Source organism: Geospiza fortis, unplaced genomic scaffold (assembly GCF_000277835.1).
Source record: "Geospiza fortis unplaced genomic scaffold, GeoFor_1.0 scaffold1081, whole genome shotgun sequence".
NCBI classification, from domain to species: Eukaryota; Metazoa; Chordata; class Aves; order Passeriformes; family Thraupidae; genus Geospiza; species Geospiza fortis.
Window position 1 is genome coordinate 1,024,849 of NW_005054503.1, and position 19,813 is coordinate 1,044,661.

Below are 19,813 nucleotides of genomic sequence, written 5' to 3' on the forward strand. Positions count from 1 at the left end.
CATATTTCATTAGCTTCCTTCCCTTACTGTAGGAGGAGGGCACAGCATTTGCATTGCTTTTTAGCAGCAAGTGACCTAGAATTCTGAAAACTGAGTAAGTAGCAGAGAAATGCAGAAGGAAGACTGGATTATTATTATTTTTTTTAAGTTCTAACTATAGGACCAGGTTAAGGAAGGGAAAAAACTCAAATCAGGAGTTTATCTGCACTAGATACTCTGGGTTTTGGCGTTTAAATAGAAAAACCTAAACCCACAGGGTGAGACCCAAGCATTTTCATACTGTGCATCACCAAAGGACAGTATCAAAGTTTCTGTAGCTGCTTGTGAAAATTCATCCTCAAGCTTTCTCAATGTGTATGCTTTAAAAAACAGGCAGCACTTTTCAGGAACACTCACAGCAGCTTTAGCAGTTAAAACTAGGAAGGAACAAAGACAGGAAGGGCAAGGGGTCACGTTTCATCAGAATTTGACTAAGCTCCAGCTTAATGTGGGTTGTGCCTGCTGTTTGAACAGTATGGAAAAAACACCATGACCAAAAATTCATAATCTTCAGGAATCTGAAAACAGTCCTTGGAACAGAACTCTTGCGTACTTCCCTGGGATGGCTCCACTCAAACGCAGTCCAAGAGGAGCAGGGGGGAGGCAAGTCCTGCTGCAACCAGGGGCAGAAGTGATGGGTCTGAAACAGGAGCAGGCTTCCACCCCATTTAAAAAAAAAAAAAGGAAGGAAGCCTAATTTCTTTCCGTTTTAAAGTGAGAGAAACAAAATGATCCATCCACACTGCTGTAGATAACGAGTGGGATGGAGGTAACTGCTTTATTTCCAAGTGGGAAGTAAATAAAGATGTGATACAGAGCCAACATATTCCAGACATGTCACCTCAAGATCACCCCAGCTGAGAAAGGAAGCTTGGAAATGAATGAAAATCCACATTCCTCTCATCTGACAGTGCTGTCAATCAATTTGCATAAGCATTTGCTTTTAATGAAATTTCTGCACACTGACTGGAAAAATGTTGCTAATTACACATACTATGTTACAAGACTGTTTAGTTCACTAGTTATATGCTGCTGAAAGCTCTTCCTTATTTCCAAGATGTTCCAGTAGCAAAAAGAACATTGCAAAGGATATTTTACCCAAGTACTGCTGCTGAAAATTCTCTCTCACTTTTATCCCCCTTAGTACCTGCAAATTTTCGTGATTCTTTTTTGAATCATGAGAAGAAGGAAGAAATCCTACCCCACTTACAGACCACCAGGGAAAGGCAGCAGTGGCCACATATCAGCAGATCTTGCAGAGAATCCTGAAGTCAACTTGGGCTGTATTAAATATTTCCAACCATCCACATAGAAAAGAAAAAACCCAAGTGTGTACAGACATCATCCAATTCTCCACTCACCTACACGGTGCAAAAAGTGCATTATAAATTATGAACCCTCATAGAAAGTCTGACCCATCAAGGTCTTGAGTGTGTATTTAAGACTTCCTGCTTTTTATGGAGTAGACCAACACTGGATCACTGAGTGAAGGATACCTTCACATTTCCATCTTCCATTTTCACATTCATTAAATCTGTTTTTAGCTTGATCAATATTTAAAAAAACAGGATACAATGCACACAAAGCTCAATCTATAGACTTTGAAAAAAATCTACATCCTGCAAAAACCCTGCAGTCTGACATACAGCTTTTTCTATCTTTGGGTTCACTTAAATCCACTCATGCACATGACTCTAAAGACAGCCTGACAAAATATTTAATAATTGAAAAATCTCAGTTACAGCAGCACTTCAAGTACGAGAATTATTTCCTACATTACCCTGCTCACATTCCATGTGGATGGTACTATTTTGTCTCACTTCATTTATTCTATTACTCGTTTATACAGCACAGCTTAACAGGAGTCCAGTGTTTATTTTTTTGCTAGTGTGAAGATCTCAGCATATCCCCAGTCTTTGAAAAGTCTGCGTCATGGTTAAGAATAACAATTCTGAAAGACTCTGTACTGTGAGTTATTTTGGAGTAAGTTGCTGTCAAAGTAAACAATATTAAACAAGTCCAGTCCTTTAATCCAATTCAAGCCAGAATTATGGCAGCTTACATGAATTAATATGTTTATATACTGATGTGAGTACATCCTTAGACATTCACTCTGGAGTAAAACCTGTAACTCAGACACTCAGGCTCTGGGTGCCTGGCAGGATGCTGGAGCCTGTGCTCTGGCAATGAGGCCTGAGGCACACATGGAAATTTGTGCAGATGACACAGGTGTGCACTGCTGCACGTACCCCAGAACCAGCACCATCCACAGCTGAACTCACAGCCCAGAGAGTTCTCTGCATCCACACAGACAGTGAACATAATGGAGCTCTCCACTTAAAAACAGCTGGAAAAGCCCACAGCTCGTTACAAAGTATTGGCAAGTAACTTTTTAAAAAGTCACTGTGAATTTTGGTTTGAGACTGCTAGAATTGACCTGCTACATAGAGCTCTGAGGGTACTGAAACTTGGGACAACTGACAGACCCTGGAGCTGAGTGCTGGAACATAACACAGAGACACTGCACCCTCTTCTGGCTACAGCACCCCTGGGCTGAGCTGGGGCCTCTTAAACCCTGGGAGCAGCTGCCACCATTCCAGCCTTCCCTGGTCCCCAGTCACCATAGAAACACCCCAAACCTGTGCCCTGCCTGCAGGTTCATGCTGAGTTACATTTCCAAGCTCAGACTGGGCAGTGGCAGAGCAGAAAGGCAAAGTCTGGTATCTCAGCTGCCCTGCCCATGAGCCTCCTCCATCATCTCCATCAGCCAGCTCTGCTGCCTGCCCTGCCCTGTGCCAGCACAGCCTCACACCACACAGCCAGCACTCAGAGCAGCTGGGGCAGCTGCAGCTTTATCACTGCTCCACTGGGACCCTGCAATGCTTGGGGATGCCACCAAGCAAAGACACAAAGCCGTGGCACTGTGGCAGGTGTGGCTGTGCAGTCAGCAGGTGGCACCATGGCAGCGCCCAGGCTGGGCCCTCCCAGCTCCCCAAACTCCACTGCACGGAAATTCAACCTGCATCAACCAGTGAAACAGGTCTGCAGCCACTGCTGGGGAACCGTGAGCTATAACCTTCTGAAGAACAGAATCAGACTGGAAATATTTCAAGTAAATCAGCTGAAAATAGCAAGTAGGAGAGAGGGGAGCACTTCTTTCCACAGTTCTTTCCCTTTCAAAGACCTCTTGCAAAACATTAATAAATTTCTGCCATTTCCCCAGCCTCCAGAAGGCTAGCAAACACTAAGGGAGCAGCAGCACCAACAGCCCCTCTGATCTGGCTTCTTCTTTTAACCAATTTAAAGGATGTTTTTCTTCAGCTTCATTTGATTATAGCTAGTTTAGACATCACTTTGAACAACAGAGAAGACCTCTTCATACAGAAATTAAAGTCTCTTTACAGCCATATCTTGCAAGAAAATTATATAATGAATTTACATCTACTGTTCTATTTTTGTGTCCTTTTATACAGGTCACTGTCATAAATCAGTCTTGATCTTCTAATAAAGACATGCTAATCTCCTTCACTTGTCAACAAGCCTTGAAACATCTGACCACAAAGTCTTTTTAAAATTTAATTTATGAAAGAAGAATAATCCAATTTACAGTTATATGCAAGAAAAAAGTCACTGGAGGAACCAAGCTTGTCAGTTATGACTGGAGAACAAGGTGACTAAACAAAAAATTCAATGTAAGGTAACATTTTGAATGGTTACCACATATAGGGTGGATTCCACTACCAGAGCCAAGAGATAAGAAATTAAGTAATTGGATGCAAATTCAAAAGAAACAGAAGCAGATGAGCCATGCAGTGTGGGGAGGTGCCTGTGGGATGTATAGCATCCATAGTGTCTTTCCTATGGCAAAAGCCTACATGGATGCCATCAGCTACAAATGCGTGGAACAGAAACACATCAAATTTCTTATCTCTAGTTTAGGAATTCCCTAAGCTGCAAATCTTTGGAGATAGGGCTGGATCATGAAGAAATATCCCTGTACATACATACATTCCTCCACAGAACCACGGCATCATTTAGGTTGGAAAAGACCTGTAATGAGCACTCAACAGGGAGCTGTGGGCACGAGCAGGGGTGGGAGCAGCAGTACCCTGCACCTGGGGAAATTGCAGAGTGCAGGGGAAGAACCACAAACTCCCTGTGTGACCAAGGTGCTTCTCCTGTCCAGGGGCACTCAGGACCTGGTGGCTCCACAGAATTAGGCTTGGCATGTTAGAGGGAAAAGTGGAGTGGATGGGCCTTCAGTGACAGCCAAACTGGGTGACAAAAAGTGAAATGAGCAACAGGCACATGGCACAGACCCCGTGTGAATCAGAGTGCAGGAACAAGGGGTGAGGGAGCAGGCAGATGACTGGATGGCAAGTTATTGTCTGTGTTTAGAGCTGCAGCAGTTACCTTTTAAACTCATCATGATAAAATTCTGATTTGCACGTCACCATCTCACTGGCTTGGCTGTCGTCACGACTCCTGACCCCGCCAAATACATAAAGCTCAGAGGCAACTCCACAGGCCACTGCCCCAAATCTGAAAATCCAAACAAGGAAAAAATATTAATGCCATGTATCAAAACCCTTTTGCATATCCCTCTGAACTTTCTTCATCTTTTACTCTTTTATTTATTTATACACACAGATGCCTTAAATATCCAACAAGATGAGTCATGGATATTAATTGTAAGCACCTAATTCAGATCACACAAAAAAAAGCCCCGTAAAAAGATTTCTGTCTAGAAATACTGTGAAGTTCCAATTGAACTATCATTTCTTGTTTTCACTTTGCATCAGGGAACTAGTGCCTGTAACATCAGGGCTATATTTCTACAAAATTTGTATTTATTGCTTGGATGCTTGTCTTTACTCAGCCACATGTTAACTACAGGCCACCATGACTCAGAAAGACCTGGTGCGATTCATAGGCCATCTTCTCAGATTCATCAGAAAAAGGACACTTTCCTCCCATCAGAGGGTTGGAAAAGCAACCTAGTCCCCCCACTTGCATTTTCCCTCACCTCCTCTCTTTGAGAGGACAGATTGCTGTCCACTGCTGAGTCCTGGGGTCGTAACACTCCACAGATTCAAAGAGTTTTCCATAGGAGCCTCCACCCATTGCATAGATTTTCTTCTTCATAGCTGCATAGCAGCCAATCTTATGGAAAAAAAGAAAAATATATCTGAAATGACACGCAAATGTATTGAGAGCTCAGAGCTGTCTATACACACACACAGAGGCATTTGGATTGTCTATAACTCATGGCAAACAATGTGAGGCATAAAAATGCTCAGGCACAGTTTTGTTTTGGAGTATAAAGAGAGAAGAAGCTGCTCACTCTCATTTAATTTTGAGAGTGAGCAGCTACAGCTGCTATTTGCTTCAGCTTCTACTTGAAGCAAAAGATTAAAATACATATTTTTATACATATATATATATATATATACACACACACACTCATATATCTGCCTTGACTATTTAACAAGAAGCAACACAATAATATAGGATGTAGTTTTTACCTTTCTAACCATGGTCAAGTCTGGCTGCTTGGTCCAGGTCCGGCTATAAATATCATAGCTCTCCATAGAGATCAGCTCCCTTTCACCATCCTCACCTCCCAGAATATACAGAATCCCATCAATCTCTACCACACCAAAATTATGTCGTGCCTAAGGAACATCAATAAAGTCAACATTGAAAAACATAACTGCCATTGTGAATAAATGAACACAATCTTATTTTTCAGAGTAACTGTCTGCAAAGTGCTATTGGTATTATGCCTGGCTTTTTTTTTTTTAATGGTGAAGCCCTAAATTTCATAAGCATAAGATTATTAATTTAATCAACTAAACAAAACAAAGGGTATCAAAAGAAATAAAAAAAAGCAGAGCAGCAGAAGCCAAAGAGACCACAGAGAAATCTAAGAACAGAGCCTGGCCATATTTCAGTTCCCGTAGTGGTGGTCTCCACAATGAAGCTGTTGCTTTCAGGTCTCTCTAGCAGCAAAGCCTGACCCATTCTCTGTGCAAAGGCAGCTCTTCTATTTTGTATGTATGAGCCCAGCTACCCCTCAGTCTCACAGCAAGCATATCACAAGCAGGAAATTTAATGCATCATAACTAAAATTGTAGTCAAATCTACATGCCTTTGTCAACCAGAGATTGCAAAGAAGAAAAACCTGTGGTAAACAATTTCTTAATAATCACCCTGTGCTGATTTACAAAGATAAAAACACAGGTGTATTAAGGATCTATGTTTACAAATAACAAACTGTTACTTTTTGATGGAATGTAATTATGAAGAAGGAAGCATTAACTCAAACCAAACCTAAATATGTCTGTGCAAGCCAAGTTCTGTATGTTGGCCAGTCCTCTGTCCATCTTTTCTGCACAGTCCGATCCCTTTGTCCATCTCAGAGGTCTCTTGTTTTAGAAGGCCAGTATACGCAGAACATTAAGTATACTATAGGACTGATTCATTATGAAATTCCTGAAATTTTGTAGTTCATCTTACAGTTAGCTCTTCACCAATTGTTTAGTTTTTCCAGATCCAGCAGTCAGCATCAGACCACAAGAACAACAGGATATAAACAGAAGTCAGTCTGTAGCGTGATTTGGAATGTGTAAGATGCAAGCGACTGGAGATTCAGAATAAAATTTTGCAGAAGAAAAAGAACATTTTGCCAAAGTAAAAACTTAAATCCCAACAGTTAGATAGAGATCTTGCCTCATGCATTGGTGGTAAGGAACTCCATGAATTGGTGTCTGGATCATATTTCTCTCCAGAGCTTAGCGTTCCCTTGTTTTCATCCTGACCACCAAGCACAAATAAAAATCCTTCTGTAAAACAAAATGTAACATGATCTTAAGAACAGGACTCTCAAGAAGAGGACTCACACCTCCACACTGAGCAAAACAACATGACTGGTGAGCTGTATTCTGGAATTCACCAAGAGATCCAGACCAGTCACAGGTCAGACTCTGGACTGGAAAAGGTAAAGCAAATACATCTGACTCAAGTCTGCCCCTGCAGATACCCTTCAACATTTTCAGTGATGCAGCAACTGGAATTTACCTAAAACATTAAATACTCCTGGAGAGACAGATGTAGCAGATTCCCACAAAATGTTGCAGGAATAGTGATTTTAAGACACTCAGATGACAGGGATTTTCACAGAATCAAGTACAGTTTTGGGCAGACAAAGGGGAAGCATGAAATAACCCCAGTGCAGTCAGTTTTGAAGAAAATATATTATTATAAGCTGTATATCAGATTTTGAGGCACTGGTAAGTTTTCATAACATTGACTCTACAAAGATGAAGTTCCCCTTTACCTGCTGACTATTTTTCAGAGTAACTGTCTGCAAAGTGCTATTGGTATTATGCCTGGCTTTTTTTTTTTAATGGTGAAGCCCTAAATTTCATAAGCATAAGATTATTAATTTAATCAACTAAACAAAACAAAGGGTATCAAAAGAAATAAAAAAAAGCAGAGCAGCAGAAGCCAAAGAGACCACAGAGAAATCTAAGAACAGAGCCTGGCCATATTTCAGTTCCCGTAGTGGTGGTCTCCACAATGAAGCTGTTGCTTTCAGGTCTCTCTAGCAGCAAAGCCTGACCCATTCTCTGTGCAAAGGCAGCTCTTCTATTTTGTATGTATGAGCCCAGCTACCCCTCAGTCTCACAGCAAGCATATCACAAGCAGGAAATTTAATGCATCATAACTAAAATTGTAGTCAAATCTACATGCCTTTGTAACCAGAGATTGCAAAGAAGAAAAACCTGTGGTAAACAATTTCTTAATAAACACCCTGTGCTGATTTACAAAGATAAAAACACAGGTGTATTAAGGATCTATGTTTACAAATAACAAACTGTTACTTTTTGATGGAATGTAATTATGAAGAAGGAAGCATTAACTCAAACCAAACCTAAATATGTCTGTGCAAGCCAAGTTCTGTATGTTGGCCAGTCCTCTGTCCATCTTTTCTGCACAGTCCGATCCCTTTGTCCATCTCAGAGGTCTCTTGTTTTAGAAGGCCAGTATACGCAGAACATTAAGTATACTATAGGACTGATTCATTATGAAATTCCTGAAATTTTGTAGTTCATCTTACAGTTAGCTCTTCACCAATTGTTTAGTTTTTCCAGATCCAGCAGTCAGCATCAGACCACAAGAACAACAGGATATAAACAGAAGTCAGTCTGTAGCGTGATTTGGAATGTGTAAGATGCAAGCGACTGGAGATTCAGAATAAAATTTTGCAGAAGAAAAGGAACATTTTGCCAAAGTAAAAACTTAAATCCCAACAGTTAGATAGAGATCTTGCCTCATGCATTGGTGGTAAGGAACTCCATGAATTGGTGTCTGGATCATATTTCTCTCCAGAGCTTAGCGTTCCCTTGTTTTCATCCTGACCACCAAGCACAAATAAAAATCCTTCTGTAAAACAAAATGTAACATGATCTTAGGAACAGGACTCTCAAGAAGAGGACTCACACCTCCACACTGAGCAAAACAACATGACTGGTGAGCTGTATTCTGGAATTCACCAAGAGATCCAGACCAGTCACAGGTCAGACTCTGGACTGGAAAAGGTAAAGCAAATACATCTGACTCAAGTCTGCCCCTGCAGATACCCTTCAACATTTTCAGTGATGCAGCAACTGGAATTTACCTAAAACATTAAATACTCCTGGAGAGACAGATGTAGCAGATTCCCACAAAATGTTGCAGGAATAGTGATTTTAAGACACTCAGATGACAGGGATTTTCACAGAATCAAGTACAGTTTTGGGCAGACAAAGGGGAAGCATGAAATAACCCCAGTGCAGTCAGTTTTGAAGAAAATATATTATTATAAGCTGTATATCAGATTTTGAGGCACTGGTAAGTTTTCATAACATTGACTCTACAAAGATGAAGTTCCCCTTTACCTGCTGACAATACTCCATGATTGATCCTTGGAATACTCATAGGAGCAAGTTCAATCCAGAGCTGTCTATTGGGATCATAAAGAGGACACATACACCGCATCACTGAGGTTGGTTTCCGTGATCTGAACACAGGGTGGGGAGGGAACAAACAGAAACAGAAAGACAAAGACAGAGTTTTACGAGTTCACTGTTAACAGCTCGTGTCCAAAGCTGGCTTGTTCTTGTTTTCCTGTATATTCATCACGTGGCATTTCCCTGGTAAGGAGAAGATCCCCAAGCCAAACATGTAAATTGAGTTTGTACAGACCTGGAGACATAAAAAGCTGATTCACTTCATTCCTACTGTATCTGCCTGTAACCTTTTTTATGAACTTTGAACGAGCTAAGAAGAACTGATAGACAGTATTAGTAATGTCTGAGTAAAGTGATTCACAAACTGACATGCAAAATGTTATCTGAGTGGTTTACTACGCTTCTATAAAGAGCTAACATATAAATGCTAAATTTATTTAAACAGGACTGAACCCTCCCTTCTGCTCCAGGGGGTACTCAAGAAAAGAAAGGAATTATTGTGTGGAACAGGAATTTTCACCTTATCTCAGATGCACCAATAATGACTATTTTTTTTTTGGAACCACATCTATTATAAACAAAACAGTTTAAAGCACATGTTCATTACCCCTAAGGTTTGATAGAGATGCTTTTCAGATCATCAGAAATGATTCTGTTTTTAAGTCTATTCAGCGTAAAAAAATCTAGCCAACACTTACTGAACAAACAACCCTACTCAAAGTTTACTACATGTTGAATGTCAGAAACAAAATAACTATTTATTGTTGAATCACTCCCAAAGGTATTTTAGGTGTGTCTGACCAACCTAAAACAAACTCAAATGATAGAGTAACAAGCAATAGGTGCACACATCTGTGTTTTCAGAGCTGTGAGTGCTGGCACTGGGACCAGCTGCCACACCACTGCACACTTACACTCTCTCTTCCCCCCCAACAGTCACGATGCACTCGGAGTAGCCCCGGGGCTTGAAGGAGGCCAGCATGGCCTCTCCCTGCTGCGGGGGTGTCAGGGGGATGTTGTTGCACTCCTTGACGATCTCGCGCACCAGCGGCTCGCTCATCATCTGCTCGCGCAGATACGCCGCGTCCAGCCCCGACACCCACACTGCCGACATCACATCCTTCATGTGGACCTGGGGACATGCACAGACACAAAGTCACCCCCAGCACGGAGGCACCCAGACATGCAGATGCTTCTGTGCTTAGCAAATACTTGAGAGTTTTTGATACTGGCGAGTAATAAACTATACAAGAGAGTGTTAGTAAGAAAACACATCAAGTCCTCGAAGTTTCTCTATAAACATGCTACTTGCTCTCCCATCATCCAAACAAGATTATATCATCAAATGTCAAAATGGTGCTTTTTTTTCTTAATGCCTATTAAATAATGAAGGCAGCAGATAATATATCAACCACACAGCTTTCACCCTTTTACTGTAATGCTGTGATCTGCATTTCAGGCAAAATTCAATAAATTCTGTCAGATTAGTCCTGAAAGAAACAGATCTGTTTCAAGTTCCCACTGATTAGAATGAACACTCCAATTTGTGACATTCAAAATACAAACATTTGGATGTTCTGACCTTTCTGGATTCTGAATCATGAGAAATCCACCTAATCACTGCTTCAAAGACGTATCTTTCGTTTCCAACATTGAGCTTTTCCATCGACAGCACTTCTTTCAGTTTTTGAGGAGTCAGTTCCAAGAATTCCTCTGTGCTGCTGACATCTCGAAAGTGAGTTTCCAGATACTCTGAGGCAAGGTAGTGAACATGATGCAAACAATAGTGCAGTGCAAAGTCCCGAATACCAATACAGTTCTCAGCAGCTATGCAACCTTCTAAAAACTCACAGCAGAGAGTTTTTAAGTCTGTAAGCAGCAGGAGATCAGCTGCCTGTACCACATCTTGGATAGTTTCTTCATTTAGCCTGATCTGCAAGAATTAATTTAGAAGTTATAGCTACTATCACTCATTTGTTCCATGACATGCCTGCATTCATTACACTCATTCTCAGCGGCTGAAAAATGGAGTATTAAAGCCAGTGTAAGAATCAGGAGAAACTAATATATGACTGCTAACCATTAATTAATTAACACAGAGTTGGAAAGGCATTTGCTTGACAGAAGGTGTGCAGCAGAAATTTTGATAAGTTCCTGAAGTAACCAACCATAAAATTGCTCATCTCATCCGGGAACCTAAAATGAGTTTTGCTGTAATAAATAAATAAATTCTTTTAAACACTCATGCAGGAATGAATTTCAAGCCAAATCTGCCTTTTTCTGCTGAAAGCTAAACTTGTTCAGTAATCTCAGTGTGGTTCCAAATAAACTGGACACACCAACTTTAACTCCTGCCAAGGCTCCTGGCAGGCAGATGTGACAAGAGGCCAGAGAGGTGGGCACGAGGGGCAGGGAGGGAGGGTGCCTGGTGTACTGTAACCCTCAGTGATGGGGTCTCCATCTCTGTGGCTACCAAAGCAGTCCTCTGTCACAGCTGACAAACACTGCCTGTTTTAAAGCAGGTTACTGAAGGTAGCCACCAACTTTAATACAAGGATTTGACATTGACTCTAAATTTTAAAGTCCTCCCCTGCGACACAAGAAGAGGAGACAACTCCTGCAGAGCCTACTGCTCTACTTCATAAGCACAGTCCCACTCTGCAGAACCTTCATCACAAAGCTTTAAACTTCTTTCAGGATAGCAGTGTTAAAACTCAAGTTATTTTGCCAAATAGTCCAAGTGAGGTTTAGGGGTTTTTAATACCATACCTGCCCACTGAAGATGTAGTCTAGTATCTCTTTCATGATATCAACAGATATTCCTTCAAGTTCAATCTTGTATGTTGAGCCATCATCCTTTGGAGGATTGTAATTCAATTTTGTTCTAAGAGAAGAGAAAAGGAAAAGAGCAAAGTTCAAAATCTGGGCATTGGTTGCTGTCAGTTTCTGAAGAATCTGAGATCTCAGAATATGGATCTCTTGGGCCACAACAGAGATGTTAAAACCTTTCAATGTGATGGAAAAACTGTCCCTTGAATTACCAGATAGGTATGGCCTCTGATACGGCTCATCACATTTCCAAACTGAACAAATCTGTCAGCCTTGCAAACTACCCAGGCCATCAAAGAGCCAAAGTATGTTTTATCCCAGCTCATTCATCACAAGCATTCAAAAACTTCACTCAGACTTTCTAACAGAACAGCAGCTCTGCTGACAGATGAAACACGAGAATTTGCTTTGATAAAGGTGGGAAAAAACCCAAAGCAAAACAAAACCAAAACTTTTTTTACCAAGGAAGAAATAATTAGAGTTAGAAGATGTGATCAGAATATTCACTGGCAGCACAAACATTTGGATTGCATTTTGTGTAGTTTATGATGTTATCAGCCTAATGCTGTGCCTGGCTGTAACCAAGCCGTGCACTCACAGTTGCAGGGAACAGCCCATGTGCTGCTCAGCAGAGCTTTAAATATTCATCTACATCAGTGGACACTTCACTTACAAGCCATTTCTTTCAACATACCAGGAGCACTGTGATGTGCCTGTGAATAGAATGGTGGAGGCTAGGGGAAAAGGTGAGGAAGTAATAATAGCACAGCAGACACTTTGCTTTCCACCAGCTGTCACTGCAAACACTTCTTCCAGGAGAGACAACTTTAAGTGTTCAAAAGGGAGCAGCATCCACCAGTTTGGTGCCAACAGCCACAAGAGCTAATAAAAGACCAGTTTTTAACATATTTTTCCACATTTTGGTCAATGAAGAATACATTATATAAGGACAAGAAAGTTTGTTTCCGTACTTCTGTGTATATATAGTGACCTACATCTATACCACAGCACTCTAAAATAAAGCTTTTACAACTTTTTAACATTCATTTGAATATATCCTTAGATAGAATCTGTTTCTTAATGTGAAAAGCTGTGGCTTTGCTAAGCTGAAAGTGTCCAGCCTCCTGCTATCCACACTCATGCTAAGCAAATACATAAATAGGTCTTAGCTAAGGGCAGATTCTGCCTCACTTACTCATATCAGAATAAATTAAGTTTCTCACAAATTAAGCTGTAACACACATCAAATAAAACCTTAGTCTGTAAGGAGCTATTTTTAAGTGTGAATAAGGGCAGTAATTTTAGCCCTTTAGTTCATCATCCTTGTGGTCCTGCCTTCACATTCCTTTTCTACTCTGCAGAACACCCGGAGATAGCGGTGCCCATGCACCAGGGCTGGAGCTGCTTCACCCTGCCTGCACAGCACCTGGCACAGGGTACAATACAAATAACAACAGCAACAGCGTGGCGTGGGTTAGGAAATTGTTTATTTCCTAACACCTGGAAGCAGATTAGGAAAGTTATGTGACTCCCATTAAAGCTCATGCTGTAATAGCAGGCACTGATTTACAGCTTGTCAGCTGAAAACTCCTGTCCCAAATGTACATTCCCAGCAGAACATACAACGTGTACCTCAACCCGAGCTATCCTTGCCCATGTGCAGTGTGCATTTTCCATGTCTACAAGCTCCAAATGAGCTACAGAACATATACACACAGGGCAATGTGCCTTTACACTTCTAACAGAGCAAAGGCTCCTTTACACACATTTACAAATCTATCCAAACTACCTCCATTCACACCGGAGCTCTGGGATTCTTGGTTTGTAACAAAAGGCATTTCTGGATTCCTAGGACAAAACTCTGTTTTCTTTTAATTTAACATAAAATGTATCAAGTTTCACAGTGTCTGGCTTCCTTCAGCAGAAAAGACAGTTGGGTGATCCCTGGATCTCACATGAGTCAGGTACCTGTAAGTAGCTGTTATGATCCAATACACAGCAGTATCTACACAGAACCCGGGGTGTCCAACACATTGAGGGGCTTGAAACAAGTCCAAGGCATATAATAAGCATGTTGATGCCAGCACTAATGGGGAGATTAGGGAAAGGACTAGTGCTATTTATCACCAACTTTCATCTTAGCATCACCTGTACACACCCAAGCTAAATCACCTTATTGCGTGGACTTTACACTGACGCCTCCTGGTAACATGAAAGTGTTGTTCAGAGTTTTTGGGTCTTATCAGGGTAGATGTTCTAATTACTGTGTACTTTTTCAGGCATCAACAGTTCGTGAGCTTTAAAGAAATGACCTAGGCCCTCATGCAAGGCCAAAACACAAAACCAAAGCAGAAAAATAACCTTGAGAACAAATCAAATTACTTCAAAGTTACAGACGCTTGTATCTAGGCAAACATTCACCTTATGCAAATGCTTCCCAGTTCAGATTAAGTTTTGTTCCTATCATCTGTCATGGGAAGCAATAGTGATGCATTTGTCACATGATTTTAATTTTTTGGTTAATAAAATATAAGGTTATTTATTTCAGTACAAGTTCTTCTGAGCTATGCCAAGAGAGCAATTCCCAAAGGCAGCTGGAGGTACTCCTTGTTACTCACGTCAGAACTGCAGGACAGCTACTGCCTGTTGGGAAGAGGGGAGGAAAAATATGATGCAAGGACGTGTTATAACCAGGTTTGGGGCTGGAAAAGTTTAAGGAAAAAAAAATCATGAGTCCAAATGGAAAGAAAGCTGAAGGAGGAGAGAGAAGTAGGAGGTGTGCAAGCAGAGGGCAAGGAGCCACATCTCCTCTTGCATCACCCAGCACCAGCTGTGACCTGCACCCATACCTCGCCTGCAAACTGAGGCCTGGGCATCCCTGTCATAACACCAGAGACAGAACGAGAAAGTTTCCAAACATATTTGTTCCCAGCTCAGAAAACAATGGGCAGCACATGGAGAAATATTTAACCCTTGCCCTCTCTCAAATGTCACTTCAGAAAGTAAGTTAGCAGCTATGCTTAAGCAGAGGCTTTCCAATCTGTCAGCATCCCAGAAGGAGGATGCCTTCTTTCTGCCATGCTCCTCCTCAGGGTGATTTATTCAGCCTGTGATTTGTGTGGCTCAGAGCTGGAAGTGGCAACCAGCAGCCCAAGGTGCAGAGATGGGCCAGCTGCAGCACAGCTGCTTCTAAAGCAGGCATGTGACAGCTTCCTACTGAGGACAACATTTCTAATTACTTTAAAAGCACTCCAAGCTGCCAAACCACAGCTGAAAAGGCTGCCTCAGTCTTCCTTAATTCAGATGGAAGACCAGAACATCAGAGATATAGAAGGAAATAACCCTCCCAGCCAACCAAAATCCCCACAAGTTGGGAGCGGAGCGCAGGCAAGACAGAGCTGGAGGAAACGAAACAAGGCAACTTCTTCATCCCGTTTTCTCAAGTAATTTAATTTTGAGCAACTTGACTCCATACATGTTTTAAAACAATAATTTCCATTTTTTAATTAAGATCATGATTGTAAGTTGAAATTGCTTCCAGTAACATGAAACTGTTCTATAAATGCTCAGCATCCACCCCAACATCTTGTGCCTCGTCAGGAAAACTGCTGGCACACACAACACCTTGAGCCAGTGGCATAAGAACAAATGGGTTGATGTTGTGTTTTGATGTTGTCTGTGTGACAAATTTGGAATCTGCTGTTCCACATCACTTAAGGAATACAATCCTAATGAGTCATCTGAAATGCTCTACATGAGGCAGAATGAGGATAAAAATTCCAGTACCTCTTCTGTAGAGGTAAGCAGTATAAGCAAGGTGAATCCTCAAAATGAAAACACAGGCTCAAGAACCAATGTTGATACTGCTAGGAACAACAATTTACCTCTAATGACATAAAACAGATTCAAAAAATAATTATTTAAAAAAAAACAAACCAAAAAAAAAAAAACACAAGCAAAAAGCAAAACAACTGGTAAATTAAGACTGTCCACAGCTCTTATTAGAATTAGGATGGAACTTCCAACTTACTCTTATTTTAAAAGAGCAGAACAAATCAAAGCACACCCAATACTTTGGTTTTCTTACATTTTAGAGTTGAACGTTTATAGGAGGGGAATAATCGCTTTTAAATACTCAACTAGACAAAACAACAAACAAAATGAAAATTCAAATTCAGAACTTGGCCACCACCGACACCACTTTCTTTTGTGAGTCAGACATAATTTTGTGGGAATATTTTCATCTTTGAAATCTCTGCCTTATCTGTAAACTACTAAGAAAAGACAACTGATGTGTTTTTACAATGGTCACATAAGTTATACAGAGAACAAGAGCATAACTCTTGGAAAGCTTTAATCCTTGGAGTGCTGGTATATTGGAACCTAAACAAATAAAGAAAACACCTGTCTGCAAAGACTGTGCCTACAAGAGTGCTCCAGACCACATTCACCACAAGCAGGTTGTTGATATTTACAGTGAACAGCCATCAGAAAATCTGGGAAACAAGAGACAGATGCTTTGGGTTTGATGCTTTGCAACACAAAACTTTTACCTGCTCTCACATCACATCAAACACAGTTTGCTGACCTACTTACACTGCAGGGTGTCAGGAACCAGACAAGAGGGAGACACTTGTCTTTTGGAAAGGAGCTGTCTTCCCAAATTAATGATTTTGCTCCAGATTAGCCATTAAGGGCTGGTCTACACATGCTTTGCCAGTATTGCCACACTAGCAAACTTTAATATTCAAGTAGCAAAGCTGTCCTTCGAAACCAAAGGGCAATAAAATTGGGGTTTGATGATTTATCCTTTACCTGCACCAATGTTTTGGCCTTCTCCAGAGAGCATCAGCATTTTAAAATGAAGTTGGACCTCCAACAAATTGTTCCAGCAAAGACATGCACCAAACCTAAAACATGCTCACAAGGATGACTCAGTCCCAAAAATGACAAGTGAGTACTTGGAGATTTTGCATCACTAAGGAGAAAACAAAAAATCTGCTTTTGCTGCAAACTTAAGGTTAATTTAGTCTCCTGGTCTGGGCTTCCTTATGTAGGTTTTAGTCTTTCAAGTACAAGCTTTCCATGGTCAATCTAATTAAGTCCCAGTTAGGACTGACCATTTTAATGGTGAAGTTTTTCATTTGTCTGCCTTCATCCCTGTAATGTTTTCTCCCATAAAGGCTAGTCTTTCTACGTGCAAAAAAACTCCTTAATAATCACATTATTAAACAGGTCAGACATAAAAACATGATGCAGCAGTTCACTCCACCCACCACCATCCTCCAAAAAGATATTTTACAACCAAATCAGAAGGTTTCCTTTGAGGTCGCACCCTGGCCTTTAGCACCACACATAAAAGTCAGTCTTCACCACACCCTGCAAAGGGTGCCAGCTCTCAGAAGATTTTGGCTATGCCTCTCCTATGTCTCTCCTGTGTCTCTCTCCTTAAGATTATCTCTAACTCCAACTTCAGATCTCAAGGCAAACAAGTCCATTTAACAGCTCAGCACAAAAACTTGCAGAAGTTTCTTTGTTTGCTTTAAGAGAAACAAAAACTATGACATATAACTTATTTTTTTCAACTATTGAAAAGTTTAAGTCAGGCAAAAATGTGGCTTCATCCCTTTCCATAAGAAAAGGAACAAGGCAATTCCTTCAACAGCAGCACAGGTGACCTGTACGGGGCTCATGGGCTTTGCTCAATGAAGAGCTTGTTTACCATGAAAATCTGAAATTACCCTGATTACACTGAGCTCATCCAGAGCTAGATTGTAATCTAAATTGGAAATCTACCCTCAACCAGAGTGTCTTGCCTAAACATGTGAGTTGGCCCTAAGTAGACAGAACACACACTCAACAAACTGTGCCCAAGGACGGACCCTGGCAGTTCTCAGCAGCACCAAGGACCTGATGTTTCATTTCACTTTGGGTTTCTTTAGCCAGCACAGAAAACAACCAAGCAATTGCACCAGCTGAGCTTGCCAACAAGTCAAACACAAGCAGTGCAGATCAGCTGCTGGGCACCTGTGGCTCTGCACCCTGTGCATGCCACAAAGCACAGCTCAGGCTCATCTGGTTCAGCAGTCACTGCTCTGTGACAGAAACACCTGCTGGGTTTAGAGAGGTGGTTTGGCTTTGGTTTTCTTCTGCTCCACTTGACAAGTCCACTCACTGAATTGATTCCCAGCAGTGTCACACATTTTAGGTAGCAGTTTGGAACCAGGACTTCCTCAGAAAAACAAGGGAAGACATTTTTGAAATAGAGTTTTAAGCCAAGAAATGAAGAGTGTCTTACTTGAAATATGTCTTCTTTCAGATTAACTCCACTTTTAAACTTGTTAAAAAAGCTTTTTTAGAAGAAACAAGTACAGTGTTATATAGTACCCATGCTGCTAAATTTGCTGTTAAATATATTTAAGAAACGCAATGCTGTGCAGCATGTATGTGTCTAATAACCCAAATATTCCTGTATTATTATTTAATTCATTTCATTTCATTTCATTTTATTCCTGTAAATATTATTATTTAACAAACACCAATAGATCTGCTGGGAAAACTGGGATTAACCAGGTTTTTATACCTCACTTATCCTTACAGCACATGGGAGCAATAAGCAACAGAGTTGGAGAAAGATTTTCATAATTGATGGTAAGTATGAAGTCAAATGGACAAAATTATAAGTGCATGAGTAGTGTTGTGGAACAGCTGGAAGATGTTTGGACTCCAACTGAGGCAAGCACCAGAATTCTGGATATGCCCAGAGCTGGAAAACACAGATCTGCAAGACTTTCACAGAAAGCAATGCCACAGCCAAGATGGAAAAGGAACCAGGAACATGGATTTCAGCAGCACAGGAGTCTCCAACACAGAGCACTCCCCATGTCCATAAACAAGAGCTGCAGCAGGCAGCCCACATCGTCCAGGGGATGTAAACCAACATGCCTGAGGACATAAACCAGCCACCAACCACAGGGTATTAAGGACATACTTCCTTGATAGGGACAAGGACTTTCAGGGCTGTGCATAAGCAGTGATTTATTTTGGTTTTTTGGACATATTAAGCTAAGGCATACATAAAATATGAGAGGCAAAGACAGGAGTGGAGACTCCCCTGCGCATGGGTGGCACTACATTGGTCCTCAGTACCAGCACAGTACAATATGCAGAATAAGAGTCTGAACAGAGTGAGGAAACAAACCCTTTCAAACCATTCATTACGGTTCATATTTGTCAGTCCATGACAGTAAAAAGTTCCTTTAGTAACTACAGATGAGACCAACACAAACAAAACAGGTTCAAAGAATTAAAAAAGAACACCACCAAAAAAACCAAAACAGAAGTGAAGCATTTCTGACTCATCAGCTCCAGACACATCAGCTCTGTTCCAGCCACAAAATACATTGTAAATCAAGGAAAAAAAAAAGAATAAAAAAGGCTCTTTAATAATAAAAGTTTTGCCAAACAAGGCAATTAATACAAGTGTAAAGGCAACCTACAGAGTATAAATTACCCAGACATCCCAAACAGCCCATCCTGCCACACCTTCATCCCAGCTCGCCTCTTACGTCAGGCGCACAGATGAGCTGCGCGTCTGCAGGTACAAAGAAAGGACAAGAAATTTCATCTCTAGTTCTCCTGGGTAAACAAGATGCTCTGATTCCCAGTTCTCCCTCTGCCTGACGTGTAGCAGCAGCCCAACTGTATTTTTTTTACTATTTTGGGCTGGGTAAGAGCCTTATGGCTTCTTCCCTTCAGGCAATCTCTAGGGGCTTGTCGGAGCAGGAATATAATTAACAACTCCCCATTCAAGCCTGGTATAGTGACTTCTAAATCCCTTTTTAAAGCATAAACTTTTAACATACCTTTATCACTGTTGCCCCTCAACTACTTATCCAAACATAACATGCATGTAGGCACTTCTGAGTTGT

General features: G+C 41.0%; 1 protein-coding gene across 1 annotated transcript in view; it reads right to left on the bottom strand.

Moving 5' to 3' along the window:
• Positions 1 to 19,509, bottom strand: part of GAN (gigaxonin) — a 26,409-nt gene extending 6,900 nt beyond the window's left edge. Inside the window, exons 1-9 of the mRNA XM_014310234.2 lie at positions 19,451 to 19,509; positions 11,823 to 11,937; positions 10,636 to 10,986; positions 9,968 to 10,185; positions 8,982 to 9,103; positions 8,375 to 8,487; positions 5,565 to 5,714; positions 5,066 to 5,202; positions 4,453 to 4,581 (exon numbers count right to left, since the gene is read on the bottom strand). Of these exons, the coding sequence (XP_014165709.1) occupies positions 4,453 to 4,581; positions 5,066 to 5,202; positions 5,565 to 5,714; positions 8,375 to 8,487; positions 8,982 to 9,103; positions 9,968 to 10,185; positions 10,636 to 10,986; positions 11,823 to 11,937; positions 19,451 to 19,509 (1,394 nt within the window). The remainder of the gene's footprint in view (positions 1 to 4,452; positions 4,582 to 5,065; positions 5,203 to 5,564; positions 5,715 to 8,374; positions 8,488 to 8,981; positions 9,104 to 9,967; positions 10,186 to 10,635; positions 10,987 to 11,822; positions 11,938 to 19,450) is intronic.
• Between the last annotated feature and the right edge of the window lie 304 nt (positions 19,510 to 19,813).